The 19,131-nt window shown below is 43.6% G+C and overlaps 1 protein-coding gene across 5 annotated transcripts in view; it reads right to left on the minus strand.

Annotated features, from left to right (window-relative positions):
* ATP9A (ATPase phospholipid transporting 9A (putative)) overlaps positions 1-19,131 on the minus strand; it is a 146,903-nt gene that overhangs the window by 91,478 nt on the left and 36,294 nt on the right. For 4 of the 5 annotated variants that reach the window (XM_058287233.1, XM_058287235.2, XM_071211791.1 and 1 more), the window contains exon 4: positions 8,583-8,691. In XM_058287233.1, the coding sequence (XP_058143216.1) occupies positions 8,583-8,691 (109 nt within the window). Of the gene's footprint in view, positions 1-8,582; positions 8,692-15,240; positions 15,428-19,131 lie in introns of those variants that run through there. The other variant, XM_071211792.1, reaches the window with a different exon arrangement.

A 19,131-nucleotide genomic window follows, 5' to 3' on the forward strand; every position in this document is an offset into this window, starting at 1 on the left:
TGATCAAAAATATGCAGTGTGGGCCTGGCATGTTGGATACATATTTATAATGTGTGTGTTCTGAATGAGGATAGGAAAGGCAAATAAAACCTTAAGGAAAGGAAGAAAAAGAGAAGGGAAAGCAGATAGTCGAATTCTTACTCCGACATTTACTGGGAATTTGCTACCAGCAAGACACTCTGATTAGTTGTAGACATCTGAATAAAATGCCCCTATCTAACAGGTCACAGTTTAGCAGAAAATGTACAACTAGGGAGGGAGGAAGAGGAGGGTGAGAAAACGGAGACCTAAATTAGAATTGAGGAACAGCTGAGCAAGCGAGCAACAGCAGGGATTAACTCAGAGAAGGCAAGAAACCTCTTGGGATTGTGGAAAGGGCCCCAAACACTTAACTTCGAACCTTAAACTAAATTCCGCTCTCCATCCTCCATAACTGTTCTTGGGGGGGGGGGGGGAATGGGGGGGGCAGATGGGGGAGGGATGGGGACAAACTCAGGCAGGGCTCCCTTTCTTCCTAACAAAGAAACATAACAGAGGCGGAAGGCACACTTACAACGATTACCTATCTCAAAAGAGCAGGACCTCGCCTTTCGTCCATCTGACTAGAAAGAAAATAGACCCGCGCCCTCACGACATTCCTCTGAGAATTTAGAAGGCTTACTTCTGAAGCACTCCTGTTTTAGTTTTTTCTCTCTCCTCTTCTCCTAACTCTGAGGGAAGCCGGCCCAGCTTCAGGGCAGGCAACGAGCATTCGTACAGGGCCAAAGCTTGGATGCTCTCGTTGCCATCCTGAAATCCTTAATTTTTGAGCAAGATTCCCCGCGTTTTCATTTCGTGCTGGGCCCTGCAAATTATGCAGCTGGTCCCTGGTCACAGCACATAGGCACACAAGGACCTGCCCTAGGAACCGAGGTCACAGAATTCTTAACTTTCCTCCCCCCAGGACCTCTCTCTAATCTTTTGGGTCCTGTAACACCCCATTACTAGACTCTAGACTCTGGGATTTGTAAACGCATTCGAAGAGACTCCAGAAAAGTTGGGTAAGAGATTTTTGCAAAGGTTAAGTGGAAAATCCTCTGCTGGCCACATCCTAAATCATTAAATGCCTTCTATAAAATAAATTTATCCCTTTCACCACTTCCCTCAAATCACCTCTGAGTCTGCGTTTATAACAGGGAACAAACTTCCAATTACGAGGGCTGTTTATTTCTGTAGAGATGGACCCCAAGCCTTTCATAAGCAAACCTATTGAGCCCAAACCATGCCTTTGCATGGATCACAGCTTCAGAATAAGAGCTGTCTGTCTACGTTGCAGGGAGAAACCAGATGTTTCCCTTGAGTTGAAACAAGTAAATGACAATTCAGTCAAATTGCAGAACAGACTGAAAAAAAAAAAAATTTAAATGTATTCGGGAGCACTAGTATGTGCGGGCCTATTTTCTGACCCGAACACCGCCAGCTATACTTTGTGTGTTTCACCGTGCAAGCAGGACATTGATTGCTGCTGTGTAACGGCAATCTCCATGCACTAAGCCTGGTTAATGTACTACTCTTTAATTCATGCTCTAATCTGACGGTGACAGTGCTGAGTTGTAAATTCTGCTGCGTGTGTACATTTCCTGGGGTTGACATTAAAATGCCTCTGCAGACCCAGTGGAGGTCAGAGGTTTAAAGCTGAAATTTTCATATTCAAATAGAGTTGTCTGCATTCCCCCAAAGCCTGAGAAAAGCCTGTTATTTGAAATCCGGCAAAGGGATGAAAAGTATTACTATAAATACCACACCATTTCAAGGGGCCTTTGTTTAAATAGGCGGATCTCTAAAAAAAAAAAAAAAAAAGCCTAAGTTTAAATGTAGCATGTTTACATCCCACAGAGACTTTTTGAATAAATATATAAATGGTCTTCCCTGTTTACAGTGCCCAATAGTGATGATTCCCGGAGGGGGGAGGGGTGCGGAGCGTGGGGTGGGGTATACCTTTTGGGAAAGATAACAGTGCAATTTGCATATGGGATTTTTCAGGTATTTGTGTCTTAATTAAAAAATAGATCAGTTCATCAATGATGCGAAATTAAGCACTTGAAAAGAAAGGTCCAACCCTGTGGAGCTGCAAAAGCTTTGTGTCTGTCAGAGAACGTGCAAGAATTTGGCAAAACCTGTTTTAAATAAGACTTGTAAATGCTGATGCTCTGTATCTGAAGAAGGGAAGCTTGGGAAGGGGAATTCGTTGCTCATTGAATTGTATGTGAGGTCCCTGCTGTTCTACTGCATAACATCAAAAAGTCTACCACTTGAATCTTCTTTTTAACAAGTATCATAGGCCATAAAAAGTACTGATGCATGCTACAACATGGGTGACCCTTGAACATCATGCCAAGGGAGAGACGTCAACTGCAAAAGATCCCATATTATATGATCTTAGTCACATGAGATGTCCAGACGGGAAAACCTACAGAGATGGAAAAGATTAGTGGCTACCAAGCACTGGGGTTTGGGAGATGGGGGATAAGGAGGGAATGGCTAAAGGGTACAGGATTCTTTTCAAGATGATGAGAATGTCCTAAAATTGACTGTGGTGATGGTTGCACATACATGTGGACATACCAAAAATCACTGAATTGTACACTTTGAATGGATAATTGTAGGGTAGGTGAATTATTTCCTTAATAAATCTGCTTTTTTAAAAAATCATAAAGCGTATCTTAGGGTTCTTCCATGTCTGAACAGTTAATACTGAAAACATAGTGTTTGTGTTTAGGAATACAGAGTTTCAATTTAGTTAATTAAACAGTTTTCTCTTAATGAATGCATCTTCCCTATGCTAATCTACTTTCTCCTGATTCATTCCAATGGAATACAACTCCACAGAAGAAAAATCTTCCTTGGATCTCAAAATTGAAGTACATTAACAGCAATCTTAAATAATGGCCCAAAGTGGATTTCGAATTGAACTGAAAAACAGCTATCACTCTCAAGTGGGAGGGAGGTCCCTGAGGTTCCATGCAATTCTGTAACTGTGGAAGAGTCCCAGGATACCGCTAACCCACCTGGAGAGAAGTCGAGAGGCGGAAAGGCAGGTTCCCACACTCCGGTGCGGAATACGGTGGGTAAAAGTTCGCTTCTTCACACCACACATGTACACAGGACTAAAAAGCTAAAGCCAGGAGGGCTTCTCTTGATTCTGTGTGTCCATTTAACTTATGACTTACGGTGAACCCTCGGCCCAGCTGTCCCCAGCAGGAAGACACATCAGCAATTGTGTTAATTATGCTTCTGTTTGCTCTTTCAAGGCTAATTATCCCCTTGCTTCATTTAGCCCTTGATCTGAAGTTAGTCCAAAAAGGCATTCCTGGTATGAAGACTCATGGTAATTCATCTTGGGAAAATGCAAATCCAATTTCCCTATCGCCTGTGATAATTGAGGCAAATCCTTCAGAATTAAAGTTTTGGTTTAAGGGAGAGAAGTATAAAGAGGAATAATCCATTCACTAATTATTCCATCCTGACCCAGCCCAAGTCTTCTGAGTAACAAAATTAAGTTTTGCTGGGTCTGCTCCTACTTCAAGATCGTCTTTTTTCTGGCTTTGGCATTTCCAGTGCTACTGGAGGCTTATTAATTTGAAAAGGCAGCTCTGTAATTAAAACCATAAAAACCAATTAAGGCCTAAGAACCTCTCTTAAGTCTCTGATCAACTATGTTTAAATATGGATTTCAAGTAGGAAGGCAAGGACTTGCAGACTGATCTGAAAGCACTCTTCCCTACCTACTATGACAGTAGCAGGCTTATAGAATCTTAAGAGCAAGGAGCTGGATTGGGAGGGTTTTTTGATCTTGGAAATGTATTTTAAAAGACTTGAATCTTAAAGCCCTTACATAGCATGTGTGTTAAGGCTGATCACCATGGCAACCATTGAGACATTACATGCAAAAGTGCTGAGCTGGGCTCCAGGCACATGGTAGGTGCCCAGAACAAAAGGTTGGGCTTTCACATTCACAAAAATCTGGGCTTGAATGCCAGCTCTACTCTTAACTTACTACATCATTTCAGACAAGATGCTTCTCCTCTCTGAGCCTCAGTTTCCCCATCTGTACAAGCTATCTCCACGGGGTTGTTTGAAAAAGTACAGACTAGACTGCAGCCAATCCACTGGTCGGCTTATGGTAGCTGTTAAGTAAATTATTAACAGTCTTCATTTTACTCCTGCTTTCCCATTTGGACAGCATTTTTCAAACAGCTCCGATGTCATCTCCTTCCTGTAACATGCCCTGGATACGAATTCTTGGATCACAGAATCGACCTTCCCAGAGCCTCAGGTTCTCAGTGGCCTACGCGGCCTTTTCTTTTGTTCTCCCAGGAGGGAGGGCACTCAGGAATCACATGGGAAGAACAAGACGGAGCCAACACCAGGGGTTCTGTACCCCATACTCCCAGGGTGACAGCCTGTGGCCCTGAGCTCTGCTTCGTGCGAAGAGCACGAAGATCTGCTCTTCAGGGCCGGCCCCACAGACATGAGACCCCACGTTCCGTGGGGCCCCTGCCAGCTCTAATGCTCTGCTCTCACCGTCTGGGAATTCTTCATTTTTGAACCAGGGCCCCACACTCCATTTTTACACTGAGCTCCACAAATCATGTCTCTGCTCCTGCTCCCCCTCACCCTGTGTGATGCAGGATGAAGGGCCCCTCCTCTGGGAAGACTTCGCAGTCCAGCCCCTGGCTTGCACCTCCGTGTGTGTGCTGGCCAACACTAATGAGGCCCTGCCTGAAACCATCAGCACTGGCCCTCCTGGGCAGACAGCACGTCCCAGGCCCTCGGCTCGGTTCTTCCCAGGTGTGAGTCATCTGGACCACCCTCTAGGGGAGATGGACGCTATCCAGGACCCAGGCAGAGAACAAGCTGGGAACCCCCACCTTCCACCGCCAGGAGCGCAGTGCTCAAGAAAGGGGGCCCACCTCACAGGCCCACCACGCAGGCCACTAAATGTAACTGTTAGTTAAGTCTATGGAATTATCTGTTTACAGGTCTGGATACTCACTGGACTATGAATTTCCCTCTAGTTCCCACCTCTCATGTTAATCTCTGTAATCCAGAAACCTATCAGACTTGGCTTGCAATGGATTCTCAAATACGTCTCAGAAGAATGAATGGTCATTTCCATGCAGGTGGCTAAATTTTATTATTAAAACACTCCAAATACTCCATATTAAGCCATGACGGTGGCATTAACAATTAATCCAACTGGTGTGTTAGATTAATGAAATAAGATGCTATAAAATAGAAGTTCTTAAACTTTTTTGTTCCACAGACCCCTCTGCCAGTATAGACCCTGTACTAAGTCTACACTATACTGTGTATTATTTAATAAATATATCACACCCGCATTAACATGTCCCCACAAAAATAACTTTTTAAAATTTTCAATTCAAGTTCACAGACCCCCCCCCCTGAAATCTTTCCACGGACTCCCTGGGGGTCTCTGGACCCCCAAAAATAGTTGGAAGCAACTATTTTTTTAAAAAGAGGAAAAATTCTCAATCATTTTTCCTTCCATTGTGACTTCTTTATTATCAGGGCTTTTAGATCAGCTGTTTACAATATTCTTTTTTCTCAAAGTAAAATTTGATATGTTCCCATTTGATTAAAAACTTCTAAAACTTTAGCCATGTGCCAACAAGAATCCATGCCTTTGGCATTCTGAAGCTATACTAAATCCTGCTAAAAATGCATGTGGTGGTTCTAATCTTAAGGAAACACAAATGGAAGGACATGCTACAAAATAACTGGCCTATCACTGCACTGTCCTTTTTGAAAATGTCAATGTCATGAGAGACAAAGGAAACCTAAGAGCTGTACCAGGCTAGAGGATTCTAAAGAGACAGAAAAGTTAAATGCAATGGGTGATCCTGGATTGCTTCCTGGGCCAGGAAAAAAAAATGCTATAAAGCACACCATATAGACAATTGACAGAATTTGAGTAAGGGCTGAAGATAAGATGAATAGCAACGTATCAATGTTGAATTTCCTGATTTTATTTTATTACGTTGTATTTAATTAGATTATAACAATGTAAAACAAATGTCCTTTCTTAGGAATTACACACTGAAGTATTTAGGGGTAAAAGAGAATGTTGTTTGCAACTTAATCCTCTAATGGGTCAGATTAAAAAAAAAAAAGCAGAAAGAGGGAGAGTATTAAAAGGCAAATGTGGCTAAATGTTAACAATTGGTAAATCTGGGTGAAGGAAACTCAGAAGTTTTCTATGATTTTTGCAACGTTTTTGCTGGTTAGCAATTATTTCAAGACAAAAATGTGAAACTATACTAGTATCAGTACTGCTATGATTAATTGGAAATGTGAAGAATATAAGCAACATCATGGCACATAATCTAGTGATCAAGGACTTGATATTCTTGCTTTAAATATTTTTAAATTCCAAAACTAGTGTTGAAAAATACATTTAAAAGATTCATGTGACTAAAAAGGAAGCAGTTGTGCATGGCTCTGTGTGAGCATATATGTATACATATCCATATACAGATTTGTCTCATTTTGCTTTTGAATGTATTAAAATGAAAATGTTGGTGAAGCGTTTCATCCAAGTAATTATTATTAAGTAATTAAATAGTATTGCCCAAAAAGGCTTCTTTTTTTTCCTCTCTCTGAAATCTTCCAGTTTGGGCTTGTTATTCTGGTCCTTCCATAGCCCCCTCCCCCCAAAGTGTATCAAATGACTAAACTCGCCTTCATCACTTTCCAGGCTGACAGTTTCTTCAACGTTTTGTTGGACTTTCAAAACAAATTGCGGGGTTAGAGTCTGGGTTAATATTAAGAAGTCGGTTCTGTTTTCCTCTACTGTCACATTGTCATGACAATGGTGGGACCAGGGCACACAAAGGAAGCCCAACAAAGGGGGACAAGTTTTTAATGCTAGAGCCATCTGCCAATTCTCCTTAGTACCTTTTCAAGAACAGAGTGAAGTTAAAGCAGGAGCTGGGAAGGGGGTCTGGGGAGGGGGGGTAGAAAAATCATTCATGGGAAAAGCAATTGCAATATGAAAAGAACCAACGAAGGGTCGAGGCTGGATGATGAATGAATGGAATCCAGAGGCCCCTCCTCTTTCCTCTAAATAGATCCACCGCACTCTCTCCAATGGGGCTTTTGTTGGTTGCCAAGCATTTTAAATGTTATAGTGAGAATATGTTATTAAGGGAGGATTTAATATACACAGACCACAAAAAACACCCTCCAGAGGGGGCTTCTGATTACCCACATGGAAAGCCCAAGCCACCTGCCTTTGCAAAGAGCATGCTGATTTTTTTCTTTAGGTAGCAAAATGTCCTAAATACAGTAGTTTAGCAATAATAAGGCATTTCTGTGTCAACTCTAAATCCCCCTTTCTCCCAGAGACTTGAACATTTTTAAGACCAACTATACAAATCGACTCAAATGCATTAAAGAAAAACACTGTCATGCCCTTGTGGAATTTTATAAAAATTTCAATGTTTTCTGGACCCAAAAATAAATTACTCCAACAAACATCTTTTCGAGAAAGAAAAACCTATTAAAAATCCCCAAAACTACGGCCAGACAGCTTATTTGGAAGGTGAAGGCACGTCACACAAAGCAGTTCACACCTGGGCTCAGATACCAAATCAGTGAGGCATCTATCCTCTCTCTTTCAGAATTCGCAAATTTCCTGAAGGCAGAGCATAGTTTTTACTCCCTTCAACCCATACTAAAGCATGTATGGAATAAAGTCTGAATGGAATTAGTAAATTTATGGAGTATTCTATTTGTATTTTCCTTCAGCCACAATAGCAACCTTGAGTAATATTTTTTCATTTCTGACTATAACTTAAAAGGTAAATCTAATGAAGAGTTTGTAATTGAAAAGAGAGATGGACACACTGGGTTGCTCTGTTGCTTTTCTAATGTAGGATTTGGGTGGGTTTTTTAAGTTCCACCATTGAAAATGTACGTGGTCCTGCAAGGAGTTCAATGATTATCTTGTCACTCCTCTTGGCTATAAAATGTGTGGGTGGAGACAACGCCCTCTCCATTTTTCAATTTCTAGGGTTCATAAGATGCCTTTAAAGAAATCTTCACAGGTGCAGTATTTATGTAAACCCGTTGCCATTTAAAAAGATAATGTTCCAACTATTTGATTTCAAAGTATTCACTGTTGAAAGAGCGTCTCTTAAAGCTGTCCTCCCTTCCCTCAAAACACGCCCGTGTGTGTTTGACGTCTGCAGTCTCCCAGATACAGGAGGGGCCCCCACCCTCCTCCCTCCGTGACCCTGGTGGCTGCCAAATGTCCAGAAAGTAAATCCAGGTCGATGCCACCCTGTCGGCTGACAGGGACAACTCTAGGAAGAGCCCGGAGGCCCGGGGATGCGGCCCGAGTCCCGTGGGCCCGGGCAGGGCAGGCCTCCCGGGGGCCAGAGGCAAGGGTGACCGCACTGGCACAGGGCGCCCGCACGCCCGCCAGCCCCGGGCCGTGAACTCTGCTGCCCTGACTGTCAGCGGCCCGTGATGGAGATGCGGCCCGGTGGCCCTGGCCCCGGGAGGGGCTGGAGGCTGACCTCTTGCTGTGAGCCGGCTGTAGACCTGGGAGTTGACTTCCTTGTCCCTCAAGTAGCACCGCGTCTCCTCCACCGCCTCGCGGATGATGGTGACGGCCAGCACGAAGCCCTGGGGAGAGGGGAGAGAGGCGTGAGCTGTGACGCCCAGCAGCTGGTGCTCCGGGGTGGGGCACAGGAAAGGGCGCTGTCCCTCTGGAGGGCAGCAGGACCTGAGATGCACGGACCCAGCAAGCACACTTCTGCAAACCCACCCCGGAGAACACGCTCGCACGCACAGCCCTAGAGAAATGCTCATTGGGGCATGCACAAGGATCACAAGGGCACCCGTGTTCACCCCCACAGGGTTTCTAAGAGTGAAAACTGCAGAAGCCACAGACCTTCCACCCACAGGGGAATGGCCGGCCAACAGTGGCCCATAACGTTTGTGTCCAGCACAAAACACTTTCCATCTATTAGCTCATTTAAGCCTCACAGCAACCCTATGAGATACATTATTATTACTGAGATCCTCATGGTATAGACATCAAACCTGAGGCACACAGAGGTTATAGAATCCTGCCCAAAGACACAAAGCTCGTAGGTGAAAAGCAGGAATTTGAATCCAGGAAATCTGGCTCCAGAGTCCTTGCTCTAACTGCCACCTTATCTTACACCTAGGGAAACCTGGATGGAGCCAAAAGGATAGGCAGCCAGGGGACTACTAAAAAGAATGGCAAGGCTATCAAGGCTATGGACTGTGGTTAGCAGTAATAATATAATATTCTTGCATCTATGCAAAAGATGTACTGTGTTGATACTGAGGCAGTACGGAAAATGTGAGCCAAATGTACACTATGGACATGGTAACAATCAGATGATGATATTTTATCTGTAGCAAATGGCACACCACATTGTCGTGTGTTGATGGAGGGATGTTGTTTGGGAATTCTGCACATATGCATGATTGTTTTATAAGTTTATAACTTCTGTCATAAAAAATATATTTTAAAAATAATAATAGGATGGGTTGGGGGGGAAAACACCAAATGTAAGATAAGGTCTATGATTAGTAATAAGATTTTGACAGTGTTCTTTCATAGCTTGTAACAAATGTCTCATGACAATGCAAGGCGTTGGTGGAGGGTTGATGTATGGGACCCCTGTATGATGTGATGAATGTTTGCTTTGTAAATTCACAACTTTTACTATATACTTAATTGTTTATGTATGTTCATATATAAATGAATAAAGATAATAAACAGATTGGTTATGGGAAAACTACTTTGTTTAGTAGTAATTGACAATGCTGTTTAATCATTAGTTAAAAAAGTTTAAAAACAATGCAAGATATTGGTGGTAGGATGAGATGTTACAAATGTTTGTTTGATGTTATATATGTTTGGTTTGTAAGTTCACAACTACTGTACGCTTACTGTTTATGTATGTTTATGTATGAGTGATATATTTCAATAAAAAATAAAAATTAAAAAAAAGAATGGCAAGGGCCCCCATCAAGACAGTGGAGTTAGACACTTCAGGGCTCCATCCTGAGAGAAGCTTTGAACAACTAGCAAGAGCTGACAGAAACATCTTTCTAAAAACTCCAGAAAACAAACAAAGGGCTGAAGTAACAGGGCAAGCACCAAATCAAGAAAAACGCTACTTAAAAGCTGTAGGACGTCTGGGTGCCCTGGCTTGCCCCTGCTCCTCCCCTCACCAGCTTGGCATGCGGTTGGCCTGCGCTCCCAGTGCAGTTCCAGAAGGAGCAGAGCAACCCGCAGGCACGTGCTGGGAGCTTGCATCTGGCCCCATCTGTCTGGTGGTGGCCAAGGGACTCACAGTCCCAGAACTTGCCCTGCGTGTAGAAAGCAGCTCACAGAGCTCCCCTAAGGAATGCTGTGGGAGGGCAGTCACAAGGCTGCCTGGGGCAAGGGAGGGCTGGCTGTGGGACATACTGTGCAGTGCTGGGGATTGTGAGGAAACTGTTCCTTAAGAGGGACATTCATATCTACATAAACGGGGGAATTCCTAGGCCGCATGTGCATGTCTCAGACAAGAAACGTGTGCAGAAAGGACCAGCGAGGTGCCTACACTTTGGCCTGGAGCTATTCTCTACACTCATAGTATGCATAAGCTCTGAAGGAGAGCACTGGCACAGGCCAATCCGTAAAGACTGGGAAAGGTGTTTCCATTTTTTCCTTTTTTTTGGTTAGCTCCTGGCATTCAAGGAAAGCTCTATCATAACACTAGCTGGAAACAAGCTTAAAGAACAGATGCCTCAGAGTATATCCAGCTATAACACATTAAAACATCAAAATGCCTAGGTTTCAACAAAAAGTAACAAAAAATACAAAGAAACATGAAGTGATGGCCCAGGGACCTGAGATGATTAAAGCATTAGAAACTATCAATGAAGAGGATCAGACCTGGGATATGCAAACAAAGACTAAATATGCTCAAGACTAAATATGGTCCTAAATATGCTCCAAGAGTTCATGGAAAACATGAACAACTACAGGGAATCAAGAAAACAATAGATGAAAATAAAAGATTATAAGGCTGTGAGTCTCTAAAAAAGAGTCTGGAGGTTGTCAGAAGGAATACCCCTATGTACAACTGAACAGAGTCCAAGAGACAGATAAGGTAGATACAACCCCAGGTATTGGTTCTTTTGAGGGATAAAGAGACCCACGGGTTCCATGGTCATGGCAGAAGGGGTTCACTGCCATGACAGATAGCCCTTCTTTGGAGCTGGTGTTTCTGCGTGATGGAATTGGACTCAGAGGGGATCTCTTTTCACAAGACTTGCATGCTACTTTATTGGAATTGTAGTCGGTGCTGGGTTTAAGATATATGTAGGGGATTCGAATCTCTGGACTGATAATATGACACCCAGGCCCAGAGCCTCAACAGACTTCAGCTCCTACACTTTGATTTATTGGACTTACTCCACTCAGCTAACATGGAGTTGAAGAAGATCAACCACCACAACATGGAGCCTAGAGTGTCTACAACTGGAAGCGGGAGGAGTGCATCCAGTACCCATATGGAATCTAAGCCCTCACTTGACATAGATGTGCAATGGACACAACCAATCCAATGTCCACAGAGAAAATGTGGAATGGGTGTGGGAACGGTAGCCATGGTGGCTGCTGGGTGTGGGGAACGGGAGGAAGAGATGAGATGTGGAGGTGTTTTCGGGACGTGGAGTTGTCCTGGATAGTGCTTCACAGACAATTACGGGACATTATAGATCCCCCCAGGGCCCACTGGATGGAACGTGAGAGAGTCTGGGCTATGATGTGGACCATTGACTATGGGGTGCAGTGATGCTCAGAGATGAACTTACCAGGTGCAATGGATGTGTCATGATGATGGGAGAGAGTGTTGCTGTGGGGGGTGTGGGGGGCGGGGGCGGTGGGGTTGAATGGGACCTCATATTTTTCATAATGTAATTTTAAAAAAAATAATAAATAAATAATTTTAAAAAATAAAATAAAATAAATAAAGAGAATATTAATAGAGAAATGGAAATTATGAAAAGGAACCAAACAGAGCTGAATAGCACAGTAACAGAAAAGTAGAACCTTCCTAGAGGGTTTCAAAAGAAGAGCTGAGCTGGCAGAAGAGAGAATCAGTGAACTTGAAGATAAGACAATTGAAATCATCCAGTCTGAGGAAGAAAGAACGAAGGAAAGTAAATACAGCTGAGAAACCAGTCGGATACCGTCAGGTACACCAATTTACACATTGTAGTAATCTCAGAAGAAAAAAGTAAGAAAGGAGCACAAAATATCTGAAGAAATAATGGCTGAAAACTTCCCAAATTTAATGCAAGACATGAATTTACACATCCAAGATTCTCAATGAACTCCAAACAGGACAAACCCAAAAAGACCCACACCATGCCATGTTACAATCAAACTAGCCAATGCCAAAGACAGAGAATTCTGAAAGCCACATGAAAGAAGCAACATGTCACATACAAGGGAGCCCCAGTATAAGTGCTGATTTCTCAATGGAAACATGGAAGTAAGAAGGCAGTGGGAAAAACATATTTAAACTACTGAAAGCAAAATTTGCCAATTTAGAATTCTATATCTGGCAAAACTGTCTTTCAAAAATGAAGGAGGAGGAAGCAGATTTGGCTCAACTAATAGAGCATCCATCTACCATATATAGGCAGTCCAGGGTTCAAACCCAGGGCCTTATGACCCATGTGGTAAGGTAGCCCACACGCAGTGCTGATACATGCAAGAATGTCATGCCAAGCAGGGGTACCCCTGTGCAGGGGAGTGCCACACACAAGGCACAAGGAGTGCTCCCTGCAAGGAGAGCTGCCGCACGTGAAAAAAAGTGGTCTGCCCAGGAGCGGTGCCACATACATGGAGGGCTGATGCAGCAAGGTGACACAACAGAAAGAGACACAGATTCCCAGTGCCACCAACAAGAAGGAAAGTAGACACAGAAGAACGCAGACAGCAGAGAGCAGACAATAGGAATGGGGCGGGGGGGAGGGGAAATAAATAAATAAATAATAAATCTTAAAAAAAAATGAAGGCAGGATTAAGACATTCCCAGTTAAACAAAAGCTGAGGAGTTTTGTCATCACTTGTCCAACCCTACAAGACATGCCAAAGTAAAACTTGCAGGTTGAAAGGAAAGGACATCAGACAAGTGACTGAAGTCACACGAAGAAACAAATATCTCTGCCAAAGATAATGACATGGGCAAAGATAGAAGCCAGTGCTATTGTATTTTTGTTGTAATACCACTTTTTACTTCCTTCAGGGCCTTAAAGGGAAATGCACAAAATGTAGTAATAAATCAGTGGTTTTAGAATTGGAATGTATAAATATACAATTTGAGGCAGAAACTACAAAAAGTAGGGGGGCAGAGGAGTATAGGAATACAGTTTGTGTATGCTATTGAAGTTAAGTTGGTATCAAAGCAAATGAGACTCTTATAGATTTAAGATGTTAAATTTAAGCCTCATGGTAGCCATAAAGAAAATATCAGAGACTATGCAAACTTAAAGAGACAAAAGATAGAGTACAGGTTACCGGGGTTGGGGGCAGAGGTAATGGGAGGCATGCAAAACAGCATAGGCTTCTGTTGGGGTGAAGGGAAAGTGCTAGTTATGGATGGTGGGGAGGACATTGCAACATCATGAACGTGATGAATCCCACCAAATGGTATGCTTGGGAGGGGCTGGTATAAGGAGATTTATATTATAAATATGTGTGTGTTTCCACTATTTAAAAAAAAGAAACTAAAGAGATACTGACAATTAAATGCAATACATGGTACTGGATGGGATCTAAGAATGGAGGAGAAAAGGCTGATAAGGACATTATTGGAACCTAAGAAAAAGTGGGAATATAGAATGTAAGCTTTATATCAACATTAAATTTCTTAAACTTGATAACTGTACTTCTGGTGAATACCCTTGTTCACAGGAAATGTACATGGAAGAATTATGTGTCCAAAGAGTATGTCATATGCAATTTGCTCTTAAATGTTCAGAAAATAAAGATGGATGGAAGGATGGATGGATGAAAGAGAGGGAGGGAAAAAAGGCAAAGGTGGCAAATGTTGAAACTGGTGGACCTGGGTATCTGGGAGGGATGAGGGTATGCTCGAGTTCTCTGCTTGGGGCTTGTATTATTTTTACAACTGTCTTGTAAGTTTGAAATTATTTCAAAAAAAAAAGTTAAAGATGACAAAAATTTATTACACTGACAGGGCTAAGTGGGAAATCAACCTTTTAGAACAATGTCATACCATTTATATAAACAACAACAAAGATTCCAAGACACTGCTAGATATTTTCTAATTTCCTATGGGTACCCAGGACATAGATGTGTATAAAGTCTGGGAAGAGAAACAGTAAAACCTTAGCTTTTGCAGCTGAGCACCTGCCTTTCACATGGGAGGTCACAGGTTCAGTTCCCAGTGCCTCCTAAAAATGACAGACAATAAGCAAAAACAATGAGCAGACAAAGCAAAAAACAAAAAACAAGCAGGGAGCAGATGTGGCTCAAGCAGTTGAGAGCCTGCCTCCCACATGGGAAGTCCTGGGTTCCGTTCCCAGTGCCTCCTAAAGAAAAAATCAAGCAGACAATAAGCAAAAACAACAAGCAAACAGACAAGGGAGCCATGGCATGGCATGGGGCGGGGGGACATGCGGGGTGGAAGCTTAGCTTTTGGTTGATTCTTCTACAAAGAAGAGGCCTGGGATCAGAGAGGGGAGGGACTGAAGAAACTTCAGCCTTATCTGTCCTGTTTAAAATTTCTTACAAAGAAAATATATTAATTGCATAAGTACCAATTACTAAAAAGAAAATAAAACAAACTGCTCCTGACCTTCCTCTGAGTCAGGTACCCCAACTCATAAAATCTGGGGGGAGGGTCACGCAGGGCAAGAATTTATTTCCATCTACAGTTTTCCTCTGCCAACAACAGCAGAAACATTTGCTCCTTTTCCTCACCCAATCCCCTTGTCTTCCTCCCTTCCCGTCTCTCCTGTTAGGCTTGCCAGCACACATTCATTTTTTAACATACGTATAGAATTACCACCCGGGAGTTTAGAAGTAGTGATTCTTTGAGGATTTCACTTTCCTACTGTTTACCCTGTGAAATATATTAACTTCAATTCAAAGGACTTTAAATCTCTTACGTAAATCCATCCAGAGATGGGCTGTTTTGTGAACCAACTCTGAAGGCCCATAGATCTCTCCAATCAAAGGAGTCCTCCTGTTTCCAATCAGATGTAAAGTACACACGGCGGGCCAAAGGAAAACTGGTTCATTTCACAACAAACGCACAACCAGACCACATAGGGAGGCAGGAGAAAACCCTGTCCCGGAAGCGCGCAGCCTTGGCGTGCGGCGCGCCCCTCCCCCCGCGCCACGGGGCTGTTCTGCTGTTCTGGGCCAGAACTCGGGGTTGTTGTTGTTTGTTTTTTCAAACGTTCCGGTTTCGATTTCTCTCTCCGTGGGCCTAGCTAAATCCCATTGACGTTAACCTAAAGTGTGTGCTCACCCAAAGATGGGAGCTCCTAACCTCTGCTGCAAAAAAACAGCACCCCCTACCACGCTGGCCCGTCCTGCTCCCATCCCCCAAGCACACAGTTCTCATTAATCCTGGAGGACACGCCGCCCTTAGGCTAGAAACTGCTTCACAGAGAGATGCAAATGCAGTCCAGAAATCAATTCCAACTGTCCAACTTAGGAGGTCCCTCATATCCACAGATATTTAGAAAGAGGCTTTCATACAGGGCCTGGGGTTGTCTAAGCTTGTAAAGAAATCACAGGCAGTGACAGGGTACAGACAAGCAATTCTGAAGGTGCTAAGTCTTTTTTTATTTTTTTAATGTTGTGCTTAAAAAATAGATATACTGTAGCATGAGCAATAGAAATCAGAAAAGCAGTTGTCTGATGGAGTGGGTGCAGAGGTTGTTAACTAGAAAAGAGCACAAGGGAGCTTTCTAGGGTAATGGAAATGTTATCTGTCCTGACTGGGGTGATGTTTTACATGGGTATCGACAGCTGTCAACGCTCACTGACAGCTGCAACCCAAGTTCTGGGCATTTTATGGTATGTAAACTACATCCCAATGACAAAAAAGCATCCAGATTTATTATTTGGTCTTCATACCATTTTATGGATTATATGGATTATTTCAGCTATCTTGTGAGGAATTTCTGCCTTTAACATATGAGTACCAAGAAAAAGTTATTAAAAGCTAAAACTGATCCATACATTGAATGACGATGCCATTAGTGCCAGACTTTAAAAATTAAAATGAGGGAAGTGGACTTGGCCCAGTGGTTAGGGCACCTGCCTACCACATGGGAGGTCCACAGTTCAAACCCCGGGCCTCCTTGACCCATGTGGAGCTGGCCCGTGCGCAGTGCTGATGCGTGCAAGGAGTGCCGTGCCACGCAGGGGTGCCCCTCACATAGGGGAGCCCCACATGCAAGGAGTGTGCACCGTAAGGAGAGCCGCCCAGCGTGAAAGAAAGTGCAGCCTGCCCAGGAATGGCGCCACACACACAGAAAGCTGATGCAGCAAGATGACGCAACAGAAAGAAAGACAGATTCTTGGTGCCGCTGATAAGGATAGACCAGGTCACAGAAGAACACACAGCGAATGGACACAGAGAGCAGACAACTGGGGGGGGGGGGGGGGGAGGGAAGAGAAATAAATAAAAAATCTTTAAAAAAAATTTTTTTTAAAGTCCATTATGTTGGCGGAAACAGATGTGGTTCAAGCAATTGGCTTCCTGTCTACTATATAGGAGATCCAGGGTTCGATACCCAAGGCCTCCTGGTGAAGGCAAGCTGGCCCGGGTGACAAGCTGGCCCACACAGAGTGTGGGCTCATGTGGAGTGCTGGCCCACAGGGAGTGCTGGCTCACAGGGAGTGCTGCCCTGCACAGGAGTGCTAACGCAGCAAGATGACACTACAAAAAGAGACACTGAGGAGAGATAATAAGAGATGCAGCAGATCAGGGAGCTGAGGTGGTCCAAGAGAATGATCACCTCTCTCCCACTCCAGAGGGTCCCAGGATTGATTCCTGGAGAGGCCTAATAAGAATACAAGCAGGCACAGAAGAACGCACAGTGAATGGACACAAAGAGCAGACAATGGGGGTGGGGGAGGGGGAATAAATAAATCTTAAACAATAAAATAACGTTTAGTGTGCAATAAATTGTGCCCTACCTTATAAAAAAATCCATTAGGTTGAATGTACACTTTAGATGGATTATATGCATTACTAATACATATCAATAAAACTGATTAAATAAACTCTATTAGAGGAAATCAGCTATAGTCACCTAGAAATACATATGCTGTCAAATCTGTCTTTGACCGCAAATCCCCTTTCCCTGTTGTCTCTGGCAAGAGCGGCAGACCACTGGCACCTCTCAAAGGTCACAGGAAGAGCTGGCTCTAAAAGTGCTCATGATGCAGAGCTGGAAACTGAGGGCCACCAGAGGTGCCCAAACCTAGAGAAGACAAGCCATTAACCTGCCTGGCATCTACCTAAAGCTACAGTCACAGGGCAACAGCAGAGGTAGCAAAGCGGTCACCCACAGGTGGCTCTACCCTTGGTACAAATATTTTGGGGGGCCCACTACAAACAAAAAAGCTCAAAATAACGGCCTACATTTAAAGTCAGAACTTCTGACTTCTCTTGAAAATCAGAGCATTGGGCAGCACAGAGCAGGAGCCGCTGGGAGTGAGGAGACATCTGGCTGGAGCTGAGTGCTGGGGCCCCCTTCAAGAGGATAGCAGGGGACACCCAAGTTCAGTCCTGTACCCACTGCTCTCCACCCTGCCTGCCTGCAGGGGGCACTCCGGCGGGCACTGGAGTTTGCTGTACTCTCAGTGATGTAGTGAACATCAGTAGAGTGAACTTGCAATGTTCAAAGAAACAGCACGTAGTAAAGAAACATTCAACACTTTGATCCTCATTCACCATCCCCAAGTAACAATCTTGCTTCCCACTGTAGAGAGCAACTTTGTTCAAAAGGGTTTAAAACATCCTGAATATACTTTTTTTTTTTGAGGAACGAGGACCTAAGATTGAACCCAGGACCTCATATGTGGGAAGCCAGTGCTCAACCACTAAGCCACATCGGCTTTCCTGAATGTACTTTTGACCTATTTTGTTTTCTGTACGTCACTGACTTCCAGAAAGGGACTGAGGCTACTTAAGATACAATAAGGGAAGGAGATGTGTCTCAAGCTATTGCCCTTCCACCTACTGCATGAGAGGTCCTGGGTTTGGTTCCTAGTGCCTCCTGAAGAAGAAGAGCAAGACAGCGAGCTGGGGTGATAGGCAGGCATAGCAAGCTGACTCAATAAAATGATGCAACAAGGAGACACGAAGAGGAAAGACAATGAAAGACACAACAAAGCAAGGAGCTGAGGTGGCTCAAGTGATCGAGGGCCTCTCTCCCACACGGGAGGTTCCAGGTTTGGTTCCCGGTGCCTCCTAAAAGGAAGATGAGCAGACACAGAGAGCACACAGCAAAGGGACACAGAGAGCAGACAGCGAGCACAAACAATGAGGGAAGGATAAATAAAATAAATCTTTAAAAAAAAAAAAGATACAATACAGGGGAAGGCGGATATAGCTACTAAGTGACTAAGTGCCTGCTTCCCACGTACAAGGTCCCAGGTTCGATCCCCAGTACCTCCTAAAAACAAATGAAAAAACCAACTCTCACTGGGGAGCATGGTTCTGGGTTCGATCCACAGTACCTCCTGAAAAAATAAACAAACAAAAAACTCCTGGCTCCAAAGTTGGCATTGCCTTTGGTAAAGATCCTTCCAGACCTCTAATGCATTTATATATGGGTACACAGAAATATTTGAAGGAGTAATAAGAATGGGATCATACTACCAGGTTATTCTGCAATTTGCATGATTCACATCCTCCCATGCCAACACAAACGGAACTACTTCCCAACTCCCAGATAACATTTCATGGAATAGATACACCATATTTCAGGAGCAGATACAGCTCAAGTGGTTGAGCACCTGCTTCACACAAGGGA

This window comes from Dasypus novemcinctus, chromosome 24, assembly GCF_030445035.2.
Source record: "Dasypus novemcinctus isolate mDasNov1 chromosome 24, mDasNov1.1.hap2, whole genome shotgun sequence".
NCBI classification, from domain to species: Eukaryota; Metazoa; Chordata; class Mammalia; order Cingulata; family Dasypodidae; genus Dasypus; species Dasypus novemcinctus.